At 35.3% G+C, this 20,629-nt stretch overlaps 1 protein-coding gene across 7 annotated transcripts in view; it reads left to right on the top strand.

Moving 5' to 3' along the window:
- Nucleotides 1–20,629, top strand: part of RABGAP1 (RAB GTPase activating protein 1) — a 149,995-nt gene that overhangs the window by 34,311 nt on the left and 95,055 nt on the right. For 5 of the 7 annotated variants that reach the window (XR_009702059.1, XM_061199961.1, XM_061199963.1 and 2 more), the window contains exons 3-10: nucleotides 6,595–6,829; nucleotides 7,856–8,060; nucleotides 11,237–11,411; nucleotides 11,982–12,139; nucleotides 16,362–16,472; nucleotides 16,856–16,922; nucleotides 17,593–17,695; nucleotides 18,332–18,501. Coding sequence is in view for 6 of the 7 variants with exons in the window: in XM_061199961.1 (XP_061055944.1) it covers nucleotides 6,595–6,829; nucleotides 7,856–8,060; nucleotides 11,237–11,411; nucleotides 11,982–12,139; nucleotides 16,362–16,472; nucleotides 16,856–16,922; nucleotides 17,593–17,695; nucleotides 18,332–18,501 (1,224 nt within the window). In the remaining variant the exon portion in view is untranslated. Of the gene's footprint in view, nucleotides 1–6,594; nucleotides 6,863–7,855; nucleotides 8,061–11,236; nucleotides 11,412–11,981; nucleotides 12,140–16,361; nucleotides 16,473–16,855; nucleotides 16,923–17,592; nucleotides 17,696–18,331; nucleotides 18,502–20,629 lie in introns of those variants that run through there. The other 2 variants (XM_061199965.1, XM_061199962.1) reach the window with 2 other exon arrangements.

Genomic DNA, 20,629 nt, shown 5'->3' with positions numbered 1-20,629 from the left:
CGGTCGCTTCTCTTGTTGCGGAGCACGGGCTCTGGGCGCGCGGGCTTCAGTAGTCGCAGCACGTGGGCTCAGTAGTTGTGGCATGTGGGCTTCAGTAGTTGTGGCGAACGGGCTTAACTGCTCTGCGGCATGTGGGATCTTCCTGGACCGGGGATCGAACCTGTGTCCCCTGCATTGGCAGGCGGATTCTTAACCACTGTGCCACTGGGGAAGTCCAACATTCTCATTTTAGAGATGAGACAGTTGTGGCTTCTAGAGGTTAATTTGTCCATAGCCAATAGAGTTAGTGTTAGAGGCATGTCCCCATCTCAGATCTGTCTTATTGTGGAGCCCAAGTAGGACTACTAAGTACAGTTGCATAAGCTACACTGTGCAGTCCCAGGGGGGTGCTGTTCACATAGTCTGTGATGTGAATGGTGCCCCCTGGAGTTGTGCCACAAGCCAACTCTTGTTCCAGTTGTGTTTTTTGTTTTTGTTTTGTTTACCACTACTCTACTTTGTAAGTAGAATTATGAATAAATCATTCACTGAACAGTCTCTGTCCTTGCAAACATTCATGTCTATGTTTGGCTATTTAATGTTTTTTTTTCTTCTCAATTCAGGACTATTTTAAAGAACTCTCCCCTCCTCTTCTTAAAGATTACGTGGAGATGAACACAAATCTAAATATGATTCTTAGTTGTATTATCCATATATATCGGCTTTGCTTTTTTATTTTTATATTTGGGCTAAATTAAGTTAGAAGTCTTTTTTGGACTTCAAAATAAAGATAATTGTTTGTGTTTTGTAGCATGCTGTTTGGTCCTGCCCAGTATTCTTATGGTAAATGTTAAACTTTAATGACACTCATAAAATGTTAAGGTTTAATGACACTTTAATGACACTCATAATAGGAAATGGTATTTGTTTTTTTATTTTTAAGTAGTTAACAAAGCTAAAATAAATCTTTCAGATTTCCTTTTCTAGCACTAAACCAAAATCTGTAGAATACCCAATATCCAAATTGGATAAAAGAATACTTTGGCTTTTATTCTTGGCATTTATAAAATTCAGTTCATTAAACATGTATTGTAGATATACTCTGTACTCACAGCTACCCGAAGCTTTGGGAATATAAAGATAATTGAAGAAACGGTCTCTGCTATCTATTAATGCCCAGTCTGTTTGAAGAGGCCCACTAAGCAAATATTCTCTAAAACAAGTAGCAATGCTGGAATAAACAAGTATGCTAATATTTTGGTAGCACTCTCTAAGGAGGGAGTGATTAAACCTAATATATCAGGCTTAAGATCTCTCAGAGGAGGTAATAGAATTTAAGCTTAGTCTTTAAGAGTAGAAAGGCAAAGGAGAGGAAGGTTTTCCAGGAAAGGGAACGGTCTGTGCAAAGTCTAGATGTTTGAAGGTTTATGGTGTGTCTTGGGGAGTTTGAGTAGTTTGATGTGACAGATAAGAGATGGAAAAGTAAATTGGGCAGAGTTGTGAGAAACTCATAGAACATAGTAATGAATATGGGCATTATCTTATGGACATTGAGGAAACATGGGAGGGTATAAAAATAAGGCAGTGCTTGATCAGAACTAAGATTTGCACTTGTAATTTGAATGGCCATATGAATGATAGATCAGAGGGGAGTGAGAAAGAAGGCAGGGAAACTACTACCTTTCCAGTAGGCTTATGTAAAATGAAAGAGATTCCTATGGTGTTAGCTATGCAGAGAGACAGAAGGAAAAAAATGGGCAGTTGAGCAAGGATCAGTAGGATTTGTGAGTAGTGTGGAAATGAGAGGAGTGAAGGATGACTGTAATCCTTCATTTGGTAACTGAGTGGAAAGTAGTGCAATTCATTAATTTTTTTTAAAAGATACAGGAAGAGAATTAGAGTTAAGTTTTGACAGTAAGTTTGGAGTATCTAGCTGAAGGTGTCTGTCCATTAGACAGGGAGGGATTGTAGATGTATATTAGGGATTGTTTATGTATCGTTGGGATTGGATGAAATGGCACAGGAGAATCTGTAAAATGAAGTTATTGCCAAAAACAGAATCCTGGACGAACACCTTTTGAGGGGCATGTGGGGAAAAGGAACAGTTGTGTTCTCAAATTGCATCTTTCATAGAAACCATGATTTTTTTCTATTTAAAAAAATAGCCTTTTTTAAAAGAGCAGTTTTAGATTCACAGCAAAATTGAGAGGAAGGTACAGAGATTTCCCATATAACCTCTGCCCCCCCACACATGCATAGCCTCTCCCACTATCAATATCCCCTTTCTAGTTTAAGTCTATTGAGGTAAAATTTACACACAGTAAAATACAGCCCTTTTAGGTATACAATTCTATGACCTTTAATGAATGTAAACTCTTACGTAACCACCACGACCACCACAGTCAAGATACAGAATATTTTCATTACTCCAGAAAGTCCCTTTATAGTTCTTTTTAGTCATTCATCTTTCCCCTTCCCAGCCTGTGTCAATCAGTGATCTGATTTCTGTCTCTATAGTTTTGCCTTTTCCGGAATGCCATGTAAATTGAATCATACAGTATATAGCCTTTTGTGTCCACTTCTTTTACTTAAAATAATGCTTTTGAGATTTATCCATGTTATTTTAGTATCAGTGGCAGTTTGTTTATCCATTCACCAGCTGATAAACATTTACTTTGTATTCAGTTTTTGACAATTATGAATAATGCTGCTATAAACATTCACAGACAGGTCTTTGTATAGACATGTATTTTTATTTTTCTTGGGTAAACACCTAGGAGTGAGTCATAGATAAGTGTATGTTTAACTTTATAAAATTTACATAAAGTGACTGTACCATTTTGTATTCCCACCAGCAGTGTATGAGAGTTTTTCAGTTGCTCCACATTCTTGCCAGCCCTTGGTATTTTCAGTATTGTTTTGTTTTTAATTTTAGCCATTCTTATAGGTGTATAGCGGCATCCTATTGTGGTTTCAGTTTCCCTAATGGTTAACGATACTGAGTTTCTTTCAAATGCTTATTTGCATTGTCTTCTTGGGTGAAATGCCCTTTTTTTAAATTGGGTTGCTTGTTTTATTATTGAGGTATAAGAATTCTGTGTATATTTTGGATATAATTCCTTCATCAGACATATGATTTGTAAATATTTTCTTGAAGTCTGCGGCTTGTCTTTTCATTCTGGGAACAGTGTCTTCCGAGCAGCAGTTTCTAGTTTAATAAAGTGCACTTCAGTTTTTTCTTTTATGCATACTTCTTGTGTCCTAAGAAATCTTTGTGTCCCAAGATTACAAAGACTTTTTCCTATGTTTTCTTCTGTAAATATTATAGTTTTAGGATTTACATTTAGATCTGCAATCCATTTTGCATTAATTTTGTATGTGACGTAAAGAGATTGACGTTTTTGCATATGTATGATGTCAAGTTAATTGTTCCACTACCATTTGTTTTATTACCTTTCTCTGTTGAATTATCTGGCCAACTTTGTTGAAACCAATTGGCCATGTATGTGTGGGTCTATTTCTGGATTCTATTTTGTTTCCTTGGTCTGTATTATCTGTCCTTTCACTAATACAGTGTCTTGATTACTTTACCTGCAACTACATTTATTTTAGAGATCATCATGGTATCTGTTAGGAATGCTGTTGGCAGCAAGGAACAGAAAGCCCTGCTAATAATGAGTTTATTTTTGTTATGACAAGAAGTCAGAGACAAGCAGTTGCTGGTTTAAGCTGTTCATTTATACGAGGGGTTAACAAACTATAGCCTGCTGGCCTAATCTGGCCTGCCACCTGTTTTGTAAATCACCTGTGGAGGTTCTTAAAAATGCATATGCCAAGGCTTTATCTCTGAGACTGATTTAGTTGCTAGGGTAGGAGGTGAGGGGATAGAGGGAGGATCAGGTGTTTTAATTTTAACATGCTCCCTGGTAATATTGGTAATTGTGTTGTTTAGTCATGGTTAAGAACCATTAATCTAAGGTTGGTTCTTAGAGTGTGGTCTCCAGACTAGCAGCATCACCATCTCCTGGAAACTTTTTAAAAATTCAAATTATCAGGCCCATCCCAGCCTTACTGAATGGGAATTCTTGTTAGGGCCCAACAGATTGTGTTTCAACAAGTTCACCAGGTGATTCTGATGCATGCCAAAGCTTGAGAACCTTGAAAAGCATTGCTGAGTGTTTCCCAGATAAGCCTAGGGAAGATTAATTGACTGTCTTTTAAAAAACAAAAAACTTAATTGAGATAAGTATTAAATTATGTGACAGATAGTTAAGTTTGAAATTGGATTGAAGGTGCACAAATGATCTATAACATGGTAAGTGCTGAGTACTGTATTGGACCTAATTATTCAAAGCATAAGTTAGGTTGCTATTTTTAAGCAGCTTTTAAAAATCATTTTTGTGTGTGTGCATTACTTTTTCCTACCCTTTAAGGAAGAGTTAAGGAAATAGAAGGCAGTTCTTACGTTTATAGACTTTATAAACAAGGGAAGAATGCAGATAAACATGTATAAACACAAAAGACAAACATATAAACATGTTTCTTTCAGGGTTTGTGATATATTTCGTGAATATATTACAGTGGAGGTAGCCTATCCAAAAGAAAACTTGAGTTTATTTAGCCTGTATACCAAAGAAAAAACAGTACCTCATAGCATGTAAAATATGTGTTCAGTTTAGTTTGCTCTTTAATGGTAACCTTCGCAGTTATAATTACTAATTGCTTAAACATGGAGTCTAATATCTTTTCTTCATCTGTTTTTAGGGAGCTGTAAATATCCTACTTATGTGATTTCTCCTTCCACTTGGACAATGGTTTAGATTCAATTAGGCTATCTTTTATTTCCTGCAGGTGATTCCTGCAGTATTTCTTACCCAGTTCTGAAAAAATAAGAGGTTAATTAGAACTAAGCTCTAGTTTGTTTTCTAGGTGCTTTAAAAAACTTTTGAAAGCAGAACTTCTGAAAAAAGAAACTTGATTACCCTTGTGATGTATAAGATCAGGCATAACAAAGAGTTAAACTTATTTGACTGAATTGTAGTTCCAGTAGCAGTTAACTCTGAATATAAAAGGAAGTTCATAAAAACAGATGCTGTCATTGAAACCAGAGACTGAACACCTCTCCGGCCCTTATTTCCAAGGCAAGAATAGCTGACATGTTAGAATTTCCTTGGGAAAATGTAGCAAAAAAGACTTTAGACTGTTTCTCAATCATAGTTTACAGCCAAAGGGACTTGAATTTTATAGAGTTAGAAAAGATGATTGAACTGGGTTCCTTAGTAGTCCAGAGTACCTCTGTTATTGGAATTTTGCTTCCTGTGTCTTAATTTTACTGGGAAGACCTCATTGTCTTTAACAATCTCATAGCCCCACCCATTTTAACTTTTTGTCAGGTTTTGGTCTTCAGAAACCCTCCTAAATCAGCACACTGTTTTTTCATCATGATTTCCTTTTCCTAAATTAATTCTCTTGTTAATTTTTCTAGTATTTCTTGAATAAGCATTTGGTGACAATACTGGGTTTTGTCACTTGTGGTTTTCCTTAGCGTTGGGCAGTCTCCACTTGATTTTGCACTTGTTTACTTCCTTGTTGAGCAACTAATAATAAACCATCATGACTCTAGAAAAATACTTGACATTGAAATGGAATGCTTCTGTTCCTCAGGGTCATTTTATACCTGCATCTCCCCAGCTTTATTCAAATGTCTCAGAACTTTAAGAACTATTTATGTCAGAGAAGTCTCCCTCAGAAATACAGGAGGTTTACTTATAGCAAGGGTGGTAAAAAGGCATGTGATGGTTTATTACCTAATAAGTATGTTTCTACTGATAATTTTTGGAAGCAAACACATTTTCCCTTTTCCTTAAGCATAAGAGAAGCTTCTCGTCTTTTCTTTTAAATAATTAATTAATTAATTAATTAATTTACTTTTGGCTGTGTTGCGTCTTTGTTGCTGCGCGTGGGCTTTCTCTGGTTGTGGCAAGCAGGGGGGCTACTCTTCGTTGTGGTGCACGGGCTTCTCATTGTGGTGGCTTCTCTTGTTGCGGAGCACGGGCTCTAGGCGCGCGGGCTTCAGTAGTTGTGGCATGCAGGCTCAGTAGTTGTGGCTTGCGGGCTCTAGAGCACAGGCTCAGTAGTTGTGGCGCACGGGCTTAATTGCTCCGCGGCATGTGGGAGCTTCCTGGACCAGGGCTCGAACCCGTGTCCCTTCCATTGGTAGGCGGATTCTTAACCACTGCGCCACCAGGTAAGTCCGAGAAGCTTCTCCTCTTAACAAGCTTTATTTCTCATCAGACAAGTAAAATTACAAATATTTTAGTTGTTATTAGTTTAGGACACTGTAGAAAACTTTTAATAAAATTGACAGACTATCACATATATTTCTGGGTATTAGTCTCAAATTCACTATACACTTTTTCATGAAAAACTGTATGAATTAAGAGAGCAGCTGCAGCTTTTATTTATTATAGATCTTGATTTATTCTGTTTTTTAAAGACATTCAGAAGATATCTATATATCAAAAGAATTGCTGATGATTTTCTCTAGATGTGGACCCATTTAAATCAGTACTGGCCTCTCTCATTTTGCTGATTGCATATATTTGTGACCCTTAGATTATAGGGAATGGAAGTGAACAGCAGCTGCAAAAAGAGCTAGCAGATGTGCTGATGGATCCTCCAATGGACGACCAGCCAGGGGACAAGGAGCTTGTGGAAAGGTCACAATTGGATGGCGAAGGAGATGGGCCTCTTTCTAATCAACTCTCAGCTTCATCCACCATTAACCCTGTGTCATTAGTAGGGCTCCAGAAACCAGAGATGAGCCTGCCAGTGAAACCTGGACAAGGAGGTTAGGATTGCTGCATTGCTTGCATAACTGAAGGTTATTGTTTTTAATATTTGAGTGTCCATTCTGTACTAGGTTTGATTCAAAGCAAGCAAAAACCATTATCTATGTTCTCTAGAATCTTCAGATTCTAGATTTAGGGGGATGTGAGAGGAGTAAATATATGTACTATTCTGATTTCCCTTTAAATGTATGTCATTTTTAAAAAATTTTTTATTGGGATAGAGTTGATTTACAATGTTTTAGTTTCAGGTGTGCAGCAAAGTGAATCAGTTATACATATACATATGTCCACTCTAAATGTATGTCATTTATACCAAAGAAAGAGAAACAGTAGCTTTAAGACATTGAGGGAGTCTTAGAGTATTTAAGGATCTTTTTTCAGGAAAGAAGGAATTTGAGTATAGTGTTGGAGAAATAGAGGAATAATGCTTGGTGAAGAGATGTTTGCCCCAGGCCTTTATAGTTCGGCGGGAATAGTTGTCAAGTTGAAAAAAGGGAGCTGAAAGACGTAGCAAGGAAGGAGAAAAAAGGCAATTATAAAGGCTCATTGGGGAAAGTAGGGTGTTAAAACTGTAGATGTTTATTGGGAAAGGGAAAGCAAGGGGACTGAGAGAACATGATAGAGTAGCTACGATGATGAATGAGAAAAATAATTATAACAGCAGATCAGAAAGAAGACAGAGATAGGATTTTTCAGGGTGGTAAAATACTAAATGTATTTTTGACCTAAATGTAAATTATAAAGTCAAAACAAATTAGAAGAGTCAGAAAGGTAAATCAGATCTGAGTCTCAGGTCACCTTTTAGATTTGGGATTGAGATTACAGCCATACCTAAAAATTTTAGTGTTGGTGACAAGAGTTCTGGTGTGAGATTTCTGGCTTTAATGGGCATTTCTTCTGGGGTAATGGCATATTCTCTCATTAGTATTTAATTTTAGAACCTAAATGTAACTTGTAGATTTTTACTTGATATTCATGTCAACAAAATATCAAAATGAAAATAATCACCTCCTTGTTTCTTTCAGATTCTGAAGGGTCAAGTCCTTTCACACCGGTGGCTGATGAGGACAGTGTAGTTTTCAGCAAACTAACTTATTTAGGCTGTGCCTCAGTAAATGCTCCCAGGAGTGAAGTGGAAGCCTTAAGGATGATGTCCATCTTAAGGGGCCAGTGTCAGATTTCACTAGATGTAACCCTGTCAGTGCCGAACGTATCTGAAGGAACTGTGAGGTGAGACCAGCTTCTTGAAACGTTTGTATTCAATAACATTTGATCAGATTTCTGACCTATAGTTTTAGAAAGAAGCAATAGTGAACAAAATCTGTACTTATTTTATTCATGCAATGTTTAATTCATCTGGCACTTAGTTATCACGTCTTCCAAGGATTGTGACCTTTATGAAACATAGTCACTTGTTTGAACAGTTTTTTATACTCTTCGCCACCCCAATTCTGTGTAGCACATTAGAAATTTAAATGTTTTGGGGATTATTGAAACATGTTGACCTAAGAGTCTGCCTAACAATTTATATTTTTCATGTGCCCCCAATACAAATACTAACTTGACACATTAGTTCAATATGAGATTTCATGCTGACTTTGGAAGTTACAGAAACCTGTTGGTAAATATTAACTATTCCAGTACAGTTCCTAAATTTTTAAGATGAGGAAACTGAGGGCCAGAAAAGTCTCTCCAAATGGCTATTGTTTATACTAACTGAAACAGATAACAGTGATTAAAGGTAGCCAGTCAGATATCTGTATTAGCTAGCTAAATACAAAACTCTAATAATGAGTTGAACAGAACTGAAATAAAATAACTTTTTCTTTATTATAAAAAATGCATACTTGGGCTTCCCTGGTGGCTCAGTGGTTGAGAATCTGCCTGCCAATGCAGGGGACACGGGTTCGAGCCCTGGTCTGGGAAGATCCCACATGCCATGGAGCAACTAGGCCCGTGAGCCAGAATTACTGGGCCTGCGCGTCTGGAGCCTGTGCTCCACAACAAGAGGGGCCGCGATAGTGAGAGGCCCGCGCACCGCGATGAAGAGTGGCCCCCGCTTGCCACAACTAGAGAAAGCCCTCGCACAGAAACGAAGACCCAACACAGCCATAAATAAATAAATAAATAAATAAAAATTAAAGAAAAAAAATGCATACTTATTTCAGAAAAATCAGAGGACACAAACAAGCAAAAATTTAGGAAAATACTCTTTTTTTAATTTAATTTTTTTTATTGAAGTATAGTTGATTTACAATGTGCCAATCTGCTGTACAGCAAAGTGACTCAGTTATACACATATAGACATTCTTTTTTTAAATATTTTTTTCCAATATGGTTTATCACAGGATATTGAATATAGTTCCCTGTGCTACACAGTAGGACCTTGTTGTTTATTTATCCTATTATATAATAGTTTACACCTGCTAATCCCACACTCCCAGTCCTTCCCTCCCTCACCCCCCTCCCCCTTGGCAACCACAAGTCTGCTGTCTATGTCTGTGAGTCTGTTCCTGTTTTGTAGATAGGTTCATTTGTGCCATATTTTAGATTAGGAAAATATTCTTAATTCTACTCTCCCGTTGGTAAATGACAGTTAACGTCTTGGTTTATTAAGACCCTTTTCGTGTAGTTGTACGTGTATATGTTTGTGTATGTGTGTATATACCTACATATATGTGCAAGTATAATTATAGAACTTAGAATCAACATTTTTAACAACAGTGGAATAATATAATACGTACCATCTTGTAACATGCTTTCCTCACTTAGTTTTTTATATTGTGAATCTCTTTCCATATCAATAAATATGCTTAAAAATTTTAACTTATGATGACACATGATGGGCTATTCAGGAATAACCAATCTCTAATGTTACATATTTTAGTTGTTTTAATGAGAAAAGTACTACTAATAATAGCTAATATTAAACTTTTATTATATGAGCGTGTAAGTGCTTTACCTGTAATTTTCTTATAAATTATTTTTTAGCTAAATTTTTATGTATTTTTGTATTTCCTTAGATTCAATTCCTAGAAAGTAGACTTATTGGGTCCAAGATTTGCCCATTTTTATGGGGCTTGATACATTGCCAAATAGCCATCTAGAAATATTGATCTAGTTCGTACTTTTATCAGCAGTGTATGAGAGTATCTGTTTCTCCACCCTCAAGCATTTTGGATTCTTATGGTAGTAGAGTTGTAGCTGTATATGGTTAGCAGTAGTAGTAAGTTAATTAATTAATATTCTAGTTATCTGCATATATAATTCTTCTCTTGAGTGTTTAAAGAACTATTTCACAAAGACTCACAAATACTAATTTTAATTGTATTTATTAATGTGAAACTTAATACAATTTTTTTAGCACTCATTTTTTTTTTGTAATAAAGTTTATTTCTTTTTCTTTGGCTGCACTGCAGCTTGTGGGATCTTAGTTCCCTGACCAGGCCACCTCAGTGAAAGTGCTAAGTCCTAACCACTGGACCATCAGGGAATTCCTTAGCACTCATTTTTATATGAACATTCATTTTTATATGCTTCTTAGTCAATAGTCATACCCCCCCAACTGAAGTTATACTTTGTTCTAATATATTTTAATTCTATAAAGACATGAGAAAACTAGTTTCTCTTGCCCCATGTTTTCAGAGTCTTTATCAAAGTGCCTTTGAACTTGGTTTAGGTCCCCTTCTTAGGTATTTCCATTATCCCCTGGGCTTTCCCATCAGTGGCCCTGCCCATTCAGTGTTGAAATTGCATAATTTCTTTTTCAGTTTCTTTCATAGCTGTGTCATCAGTGCCCAGAATGGAGCCTGGGATGTTGTAGGTATCACATAAATATTTGTTGAATGAATACATTTTTGAATGAATGATATCCCTTTGATTTTCAGAGAATGGCATCCTTTTGATTTTATTAATGATTTTCTTTTTTTAGGTGTTAACATTTTGTACAGTCTCTCTCCCTTGTTTGCCATGAAGCAAAAGAACATGTTTCACTCTGAGAAAGCACATCACCTTTTTAGTTTTTAATAAAGCAGATTAGGTCATTCTTTTAGGAGATAATGAGAAGCACAGCTTTAATGATCTATTTTGGTATTCTAATTTACCCATTATCTTTATTTAGTTACAGACCATGTAAGAAACATACTTATTGATACTGTTTATGCTTTCCTGATTGCCTCCCTAAAACATGAGGTTATGTAGTTTTTAGTATCATGGAATTGTGTAATCAGTAACTTTAAGAATCCACATATGACTTATTTATCAAGACTTAAGATTAATATGATTAGCGTACCAAAAATGGATTATATAATCTTTTTGCTAGAAAGATGAGTCTTGAATCATAATATGGATGTAGTGAAAATAGTCCACAATCCCTCTAATCTCTTTATATCTGTTTTTCTGAACAGACTCTTAGATCCTCAGACAAACACTGAAATAGCAAACTACCCTATCTACAAAATCCTCTTCTGTGTTAGAGGGCATGATGGAACTCCTGAGAGTGACTGTTTTGCTTTCACTGAAAGTCATTACAATGCAGAGCTCTTCAGAATACATGTCTTCCGGTGTGAAATACAAGAAGCTGTAAGTACTTAAGAGGGAACTGTCTGCAAATGAAACTTCATCTGTACCCTCACTACGTTGAAATGATTATAGTACTTATTATGGTCATTTATAAGCCAAATGAAATTCTCTGCTACTGTTCATTTCAGCTGGATGGGCTGAAATGTAAATAAACTAAAAGTTTGGTTAACTAGAACCTCGTTGTTAAGAGTGTTGGAGGAGACCAATTGACTGCTGCTTAATTGGGTTAAATAGGCATCTTGGTTCTAGCAATGACGTATTTGCAAGCCATTCTTTTAGAGCTAAACTTTTAGGATTATTTTTATTATAATAAATACATTCAAGTAATTCCTAACAATTTTGGAAATCGTCTTTCAGTTGGATTCACAACCACTTCTTTTTTAAAGCCTCTTCTCTGACCATTTTTAGTGTTGCTTGCTTTATAGGTCTAATAAATTAGATAATTTATCAAAAGAAATCAATGGAGGAAAGATGAATTACTCCCCTCAAACAACATAGGTCACCTTCAGCCTTAACAAAAGTATTTTATTCTTGTGATAACAGCCCATTTCCTAACATGTCTGGTTGTAGGTGAGCCGGATACTTTACAGTTTTGCCACTGCCTTCCGCCGTTCTGCCAAGCAGACCCCCCTCTCAGCAACTACTGCACCTCAGACTCCTGACAGTGACATCTTTACCTTCTCTGTGTCTTTAGAAATAAAAGAAGATGATGGTAAAGGTTATTTTAGGTAGGGCATCTTATTTTATTCTTTTTATTTGCGTTTGTATTAACATGCTGTACTATCTGTGGATTTAGGGAAATTCTAGGTCAGATTACATAACTTTTACATTATAAAATGATTGCTTTTATGGGTAGAGTTTAAAGGAAAATAAATAGGCAAATTTGTAGAGGCAAGATTTAAAGAATTTAAAACAATAAAAAAAATTCTTTCACGTAGGAAAATGTATCATGCTACCATGTTCTTTTAGATGGACTCAAAGTAACTGGCTGACTGCTGATATGAAGTATGACAGAAGCTACATCAGCTGGATCTGTAGCTACATTTGTTTTGCTGGAGTTTTTTTGTGTTGTGTTTTGTTTTGGTTGGTTAGTTGGTTGGTTGATTTGTTTTAATAATGTAAAGTTCTTAAGGCTGTTGAAATAAAGTTTTACCATTAAAGTTTATCTGAACACATTGCAAGGGGAGAATTGAGGTCTGTATCTGAAATATAACCTTACATAGAGGGTCAGAAATAACTGGTTTTGGTTTTTTTTTTTTTTTTTTTTTTTTAAATGGTCCTGAAACCCATCATTGAGTGTTTTAACTTTTTTTTTTAATTAATTAATTAATTTATTTATTTTTAGCTGTGTTGGGTCTTCGTTTCTATGCGAGGGCTTTCTCTAGTTGTGGCAAGCGGGGGGCCACTCTTCATCACAGTGAGCGGGCCTCTCACTATTGCGGCCTCTCTTGTTGTGGAGCACAGGCTCCAGACGCGCAGGCTCAGTAGTTGTGGCTCACGGGCCCAGTTGCTCCGTGGCATGTGGGATCTTCCCAGACCAGGTCTCGAACCCGTGTCCCCTGCATTAGCAGGCAGATTCTCAACCACTGCGCCACCAGGGAAGCCCTGGTTTTGGTTTTTAAGTAAAATGATGCTTCTTTGAGTAGTGAAAATAACCCTGGAATAGAAATTAAAACTTAGGTTTAGTTTACTTATTGCTACCATTAACAGTGTGACCTTTTCCAAGTTTCTTTACATCTCCTGACATTAGTTTCTTTATTTATAAAATGAAGTGGCTAGACTCTAAAATCTTTTATAACTTTAAAATATTATGGTTGCAAGATGATTGACTTTTTTTTCCTCCATATCCCATATCACAAAATGGGTGCCACTTGGGATCATAATCAGTAGTTGCATATAGAAGTTTCTTTCCTCCGTGACTACCTCATAAAATAGGTAAAATGAAATTCCATCAAAATATGAATGATTTCTAATATCTTGCTTTTAAATTAAAAAGCACAGTGATTGGTCTATTTGTTTGAAAAACTGATAACCTTTGCTCTCCCTTCAAGAGACTTTGGAATTGTCATGCCATCTGGTGGCCAATTTAGTGTACAATGCAGCTTCTACTTTGATTTGTACAATAAAGTGTGAGGCCTTGTGCTCTATGCTTTCTTATTAGCTATATTTCTGTTCTCACAGCAACACTGTGATGTGGTGCTTTCTGCAGTATGCATTCCTGTACTGGGAAGTAGAAACTGTAATCTATAAACCTTGTAATGATTTTTTTTCCTTTTTAAGAAACAGAACAGTTTGTTTAAACAGTTTTTTCCCTTTATTAAAAATATTTATGTAGATCATTTATAAACCCCAGTTATGAATAGGAAAGATTTCTAAGATCTCTCAGAAGAGAAGCACTAGGATAATTTCTCCTCCTTCTGAGATCAGGTATATTCTAAGTAGAAAGGTAATGATCACAAATATCCCTGGTCTATTCACCTGTATATCAAGGAAATGCTATACAGAAAACCCCTGTATGGTCATTTGTTTTTCACGTTTGTTAGGGCTTTGTTATCTTTTTGTTGCATTGTTTTCCTGAATTTATAGTTACAGTAGAAAATAGTGTTGTGTGACCTAATACACTGATGAAATCATTGACAAGTATGCCTTTCTTCGTCAGATTTGAACTTTTCAAATGCAGTTCCTTTCATCCAGTGATTCTGTAGTATGTCTGAGAATTTACAGAAACAATCATTGCGGTACCAAAAGAGTTATCAGCATGAACATTCCCCTTAACACAATAATAGCAAAATTAAAAAGTGGAAATTAAATGTTGACCAGAATAGAATGGTTAAAATACGATGCATTTCACAATATATACAAATATCAAATCGTTATGTTGTAAACCTGAAACTAATGTTGTATGTCAGTTATACCTAAAAAAAGATACAATGCTATACCCATATGACTTACCACCTATTTAAAAAATATATGTATATATAGTTAGCCATAGTACAAGATAGGTTGTGGTTTCGCCATAGCATAAATATAGACCAAGTGCCATGGCAAGAATTAATGCTCTTCTTTTCATTCCTGAAAAAGTATAATCCTTACACTATTAAAATGAGAAACCTGCATTTCAGTTTAGCCCTTAGGAAAATGGAGCATTTTCATTTATATCATTCAAAACACTTCTTTCTGATCTTATTTAATCTGCAAAGTACCCCATTTGATATTGTCCTTATTTTATAGGTAAAGAAAGCCAGGGAAGATAACCTGGATGTCTGTTTCTTAATTTACACAATAGGAATTAAATGTAAAATTACTTGGTTGGATCCATTCAATGATAGTGATAAGACCAGAAATACAATCTAGACCCCCCGACATCAGTGAAGTGAACTTCCACTGCTTATACTCTCCACCCTGCTTCCTATTAATGTCGCTTTTCCTTGCCCTTCAGACTCAGGACACCAGTGATAACTTTATTTCCACTGTTGTTGTTTTAAATACTGCTGAGAGATGATATTATATTAATTTATACTTAAATATCCACAGAACATAGAGACTAGTGTATCTAATATAAATTAAAAACTGAGACCTGTCCATATCCTCATAGGTGAAAATTCTGTCAGCCACAGATATTTAACAGTTTGGTATGCAGAAGTTTTTCTTGCACATTTGTCATTTTTAGACTCTTATGCTAAGATTCTTTGATTTTCTAATCTCAGCGTTATCACATGTTCTTGAATTGGTTACTGGTGTAGTAGTGCAGATGGGATTCAAACTAATTTTATTTCTTCAGAGCCAGTTTTTAGTTTGAGTAGGTACTCCGAGCTCTCATGTAGCCTTTTATATTATCTTCTAATGGTTCTATTGCTATTATCTTTTTTTTTTTTTTAATTTTATTTATTTATTTATGGCTGTGCTGGGTCTTCATTTCTGTGCGAGGGCTTTCTCCAGTTGTGGCAAGTGGGGGCCACTCTTCATCGCGGTGCGCGGGCCTCTCACTGTCGTGGCCTCTCTTGTCGCGGAGCACAGGCTCCAGACGCGCAGGCTCAGTAATTGTGGCTCACGGGCCCAGTTGCTCCGCGGCATGTGGGATCTTCCCAGACCAGGGCTCGAACCCGTGTCCCCTGCATTGGCAGGCAGATTCTCAACCACTGCGCCACCAGGGAAGCCCTCTATTGCTATTATCTTAAAGTTGTACAGTAATAAGGCACAATTTAGATTTGCTGTATATTGGCTGATTGCTGTAAGCAGATGTCCGCCTTTGAGAACAAAGGAGCTAGAGAAAGTGGTGGGTGGGAGACCAGGGGATTATTTTGGTAAACTGTCATTTAGAGAATATTTTCAACTGTTTTCTTAAGGTGATGTTTAACTGCATCATTAATGTTATTTTTATAGTTATTACACATGCTTACAGTAAGGTTATTGCTGCTTAAGGGAAGAATTAGGCAACAGCTTACTGTTGGCTATATCTTCCTCATTTCTTGTTTTTTGAAAGCACCTTGGTTTGAAATTCAAAGGATCTATATAATTATCTTTTCTTCATTATATATTTAAACAAATAAGGCCTGAATAATTTATTTGTAAAAAACAGTGACTAAATAGAAAGTGAAAAAAACTAACATTTTTTGAGTGCCTTGGAGCTTTATAAATATCTAATTTAATTTTCACAGCAACAAAAAAGAAAAAACTAAAACCACGTTTTAGGGGTCATAAGAGTGGTTTTGTAGCTTTTATAAATGGTTTCTATAATGGTTTAGTGGATTACATACAGTAATGATGATATTTTCATATCAAGAAGCAGATGATGATTTTTAAATATCTGTTACGATTTGAATACCAGGCATAGAAAAGAATTAAATCTGATTCTTTTCAGTGCCTGATTTTCAAATCATAACAAAAATTGTTCTGGTGTATGTTACGAGAAAGTGCTTTGCAAAATTAATGAAACATGTTGTTCTACAGTGCAGTTCCTAAAGATAAAGACAGACAGTGCTTTAAACTACGCCAAGGAATTGATAAAAAGATTGTTATCTATGTGCAACAAACAACTAATAAGGAACTTGCCATTGAAAGGTAAACATTTTTAGTAAGTTTGGCTTAAATATAAATTTTAGTTTTTGTCAGTCTAGTGGAGCAGTCATATACTGTATTCAAAAATGTATTTGCAAAATATTTTGTTCCCTGAGGAATTCTTTTGTTCATTAAAGTGAATACTTCATTCATTTTGAATTATCTCTCATAAATCTTCAGCTAATATGTTGATCTCAACTATGTGATAATACAAGGCAAACATAAAATTTGTTTATCTCAAAGAAATAAAGATGATTTTGGTAATGCTATTTTATTGATAATTTTAATGTCCTTTTTTCTATCAATAAGAATTTTTTTTAAGTGATCTAATTTAAACATCTTTCTGTAGTCTTTTTTCCAAATTTATGTCAGTTCTTTTTTTGCAGGTGTTTTGGTCTTCTCCTTAGCCCAGGAAAAGATGTACGAAATAGTGACATGCACTTGTTAGATTTGGTAAGGATTGCTTTTTTTTTTTTTAAGCTTATACACTATTTCCTCTATAAAGGTTGTTTCACCAAATCTAATGTTAAAGCACATTTATGAAGCAATTAACAAAGATAAGGGAATTTCCTTATTTCCTACTTGCTGTTTACTAGTCTGACCTTAGAGCTACTTAGTCTGTCTCAGTTTCTTGATTGTGTAATAGTGAATAATTCTTGTTTATCATGTAAGGTTGATGTGGGAATCAAAGGAGACATTTTGTGAGAGTTATTTGCAAACTATCATGAGCTTTATAAAAGTAGGTGGTGTTCATGTTGTTGCTATTATATGAAAACCTTTATTTTCATAACTAAATTTATGTAGTAATTACTCACTTGACAGAAGAATTCAACATAGGTTTAGGTAGTAAATTTCCCTAGTGTCAGTACAATTTGATATGATTTGTAAGCATTTACTTTATGTATAACTTTTCAGGAGCAGTTACATAAATAATTGGCACATCTTTAATTTTAACTGTAATCATTTGTATATACTCCTAACTTTTATATATATATGATCCTCTTTCATATTCTTATATTTTTGTAACTTCTATTTTTTTAAAGGCAGCAGAATGGCGGTTAGCTGTTGTGTGTGTGGGGTTTTTTTTTTTTGGCATTAATGTTGTTTTTACTCTTTTCTTTAGGAATCTATGGGCAAAAGTTCAGATGGAAAGTCCTATGTTATTACTGGGAGCTGGAATCCAAAATCCCCACATTTTCAAATTGTAAATGAAGAAACTCCTAAAGGTGATGCAGATTGCTGACATCATGAACCAGAAATTTTAGTCCCGAGAAGATACCCAAATCTTAGCACTACTTATTTGATAAATATTTAGTGTTTACCTACTTCTGATGAAACCAAGGAATTTGAATAGTTTTTTGAGTTTACTATTAAATTTGACCAGTAAACAAAGTATTTTTTCCTCCCTCTCCTTTCTTCATTTTTTCCTTTTCCTGCTTCCTTTTCTATTTATGTACTTTTAAAAAATATATTATTTTTTTATTTACAGGCTTCTAAATGTTTATTTTATTTTTAATTTTTAATTTACATTTATATTTAATTTAATTTATTTACAGGCTTCTAAATATTACTTGTTTTTGTGGAGAGGTAATATATGCACATATAGTTAAAAATTCAAAGGTATCTAGGGAAAAGCAAAAGTTTACCACAGTTCCCAGTGTCCCACCCTAAAAAGCACCACTCTGACCAGTTTCTTGTGTAGCTTTTCAGATATGCTATGCATAAACAACCCTTTTCAAGATGTTTCATACTCTTCCTGAATGTCATTTAAAGTTTATAATAAAAGTAATTACTTTTACATTAATCATACGAGCAAATATATTTCCATTGAAAAAATTTGCTTCTGCCTTCTCTCTCCCTAGATAAAGTGCTGTTTATGACCACAGCTGTTGATTTAGTAATAACAGAAGTGCAGGAGCCTGTTCGCTTTCTCCTAGAGACAAAAGTCCGAGTTTGCTCACCTAATGAAAGATTATTCTGGCCCTTCAGCAAACGTAGTACTACTGAAAATTTCTTTTTGAAACTAAAACAGGTACTGTACTTTTCTATAAATATAGATGGGGAAATAAGAGAAATTACTTCTGAGGCTGATTTATCATTAATCCATGCTGTCAATTAGATCTTTAAATAGTTACATGTATTTTAAATATAGTAAGAGGAAAATTGTCTTTTATTTTTACCCACCTATTTATCTTTTTGTTGCTCTTCACTTCTTCCTGAAGAACCAAGTTTCCATCTAGTCTCACTTGCCTTTAACCTGAAGAACTTCTTTTAGGATTTCTTTTAGTGGAGATCTGTTAGAGACATAACTCTCAGATTTCTTTATCTGAAAGTCTTTATTTCACTTTTATTCCAGTAGGATATTTTCACTGGGTATAGGGTTCGGGATTGACAGTTTTTTTACTTTCAACACTTAAAGATGTCATCCCAGAGTCTTGTGGTTCTCATTTTTTTTTTAAAGTAAGTATATTCTTTTTTTTTTTTTTTAATTTATTTATTTGGTTGCACTGGGTCTTAGTTGCATCAGGCTGGCTCCTTAGTTGTGGCATGTAAACTCTTAGTTGGGGCATGCATGTGGGATCTAGTTTCCTGACCAGGGATCGAACCCTGGCCCCCTGCATTGGGAGCACGGAGTCTTATCCACTGTACCCCCAGGGAAGTCCCTCTCATTGTTTTTGGTGAGAAGTCAGCATGCATTTATATTGTTGTTCCTCTCTTTGTAATGGGTCATTTTCTCTGGCTGCTTTTGATATTATTTTTTATCTTTGGTTTTTAGACCTTTACCTATGATGTGCTTAGGTGTGGTTTTTCTTTCTGTGTGCCTTGAGATTAGCTGGGCTTCATGAATTTTTAAATTTATGGGTTTTTGGTTTTTTTTTACCATTTTGGGGGAAATTCTGACCCATTATTTCTTCCACCTTTTTTCCCTGCTCCATCTCTCTTCTCTCTCCTTAAGGGATTCCAGTCATACATACTTTTGACCTTTTGATACTATCCCACAGATCTCTGGGGCTCTACTTATTTTTCCAAATATTTTTTGGTTTTTTCTTCAGATAGGATACTCTCTGTTGACCTATCTTAAAGTTCGCTGGACTCTTTCTTTCATCATCTCCAATCTGTTGTTAACCCCATTCAATGAGTTTTTTAAAAATTTCAGATCTTGTTTTTTTTCCTGGAATGTCCATTTGGTTCTTTTTTTAATAATTTCTGTTTCTTGTGAGAGTGCCTCTTTGATCTTTATTTTAAGCAGATCTTCTTTTATATTCTTGAGCATAATTGTAATATAGTTACTTTAAAAATCTTGGGCTGCTAAATCTAATGTCTAGTGAGCCACATTTTCATGTTTCTTTGTCTAGTAATTTGGGATTATATATTAGACACTTTAAATGCTAGACTGCAGAGACTGTGTTATGGTCTTCTGCGTACTGAGTTTTTTTTTAAAAATGTATCAGTTAATTTGGTCAAAGTCAAACGCTATACTCTGTCTTTCCTGTGGTGGGCAGCAGATAAAATTTCTGTTCCCTTCTTTTAGCTTTTTTTTTTTGGCCCCGGTTGCCCCTCTACTTATTGTTCCTTTCTTTGCCTTCCTTTGTATCAAAACTCCTTGAAAGTAATCAAGTTCATAGTGACCTAAATTGCTAAATCCAGTGGTCAGTCTGAGTCTTTGTCTTAGTGACGTGTCAGGAGCATTTGATATAGATGATTAACTCCCTCCTCCTTAAATACCCCTCTTTCACTTAGCCTTCAGGACATCTCAAATTTACCATGCCTGAAAAGGTGTCATTATCTCATCCCTCACCCCTAAAATGCTCTACCTACCTGTCCTTACCATCTCAGTTTATGGGCATCTTCTAGTAGTTGCTTAGGCCAAGAGTTTGGCTCTTGTTTTTCACACCCCATATCCAGTCTGTCAAGAAATTCTGTTTTCTTTTAAAACATATCTAGAAGCTGACTACTTCTTACCACTTAGATTACATTAACTTCATCTGAATCATTGTTTTCACCTGGATCATTGGAGTAGCCTTTTCATTCATCTCCCTATTTCTATTTTTGTCACCTTTTGATATATTCTCAGTATAGCAGCCTAACATCAAATCACGTCATCTTTCTGCTCAAAATTCTCCAATCCTATTTTACTCCATAAAATCCTAAGTCCTTCT

Source organism: Eubalaena glacialis, chromosome 9 (assembly GCF_028564815.1).
Source record: "Eubalaena glacialis isolate mEubGla1 chromosome 9, mEubGla1.1.hap2.+ XY, whole genome shotgun sequence".
NCBI lineage: Eukaryota > Metazoa > Chordata > Mammalia > Artiodactyla > Balaenidae > Eubalaena > Eubalaena glacialis.
The sequence above is the reverse complement of the archived record's forward strand: the minus strand, read 5'-3'. Positions and strand labels throughout refer to the sequence as shown.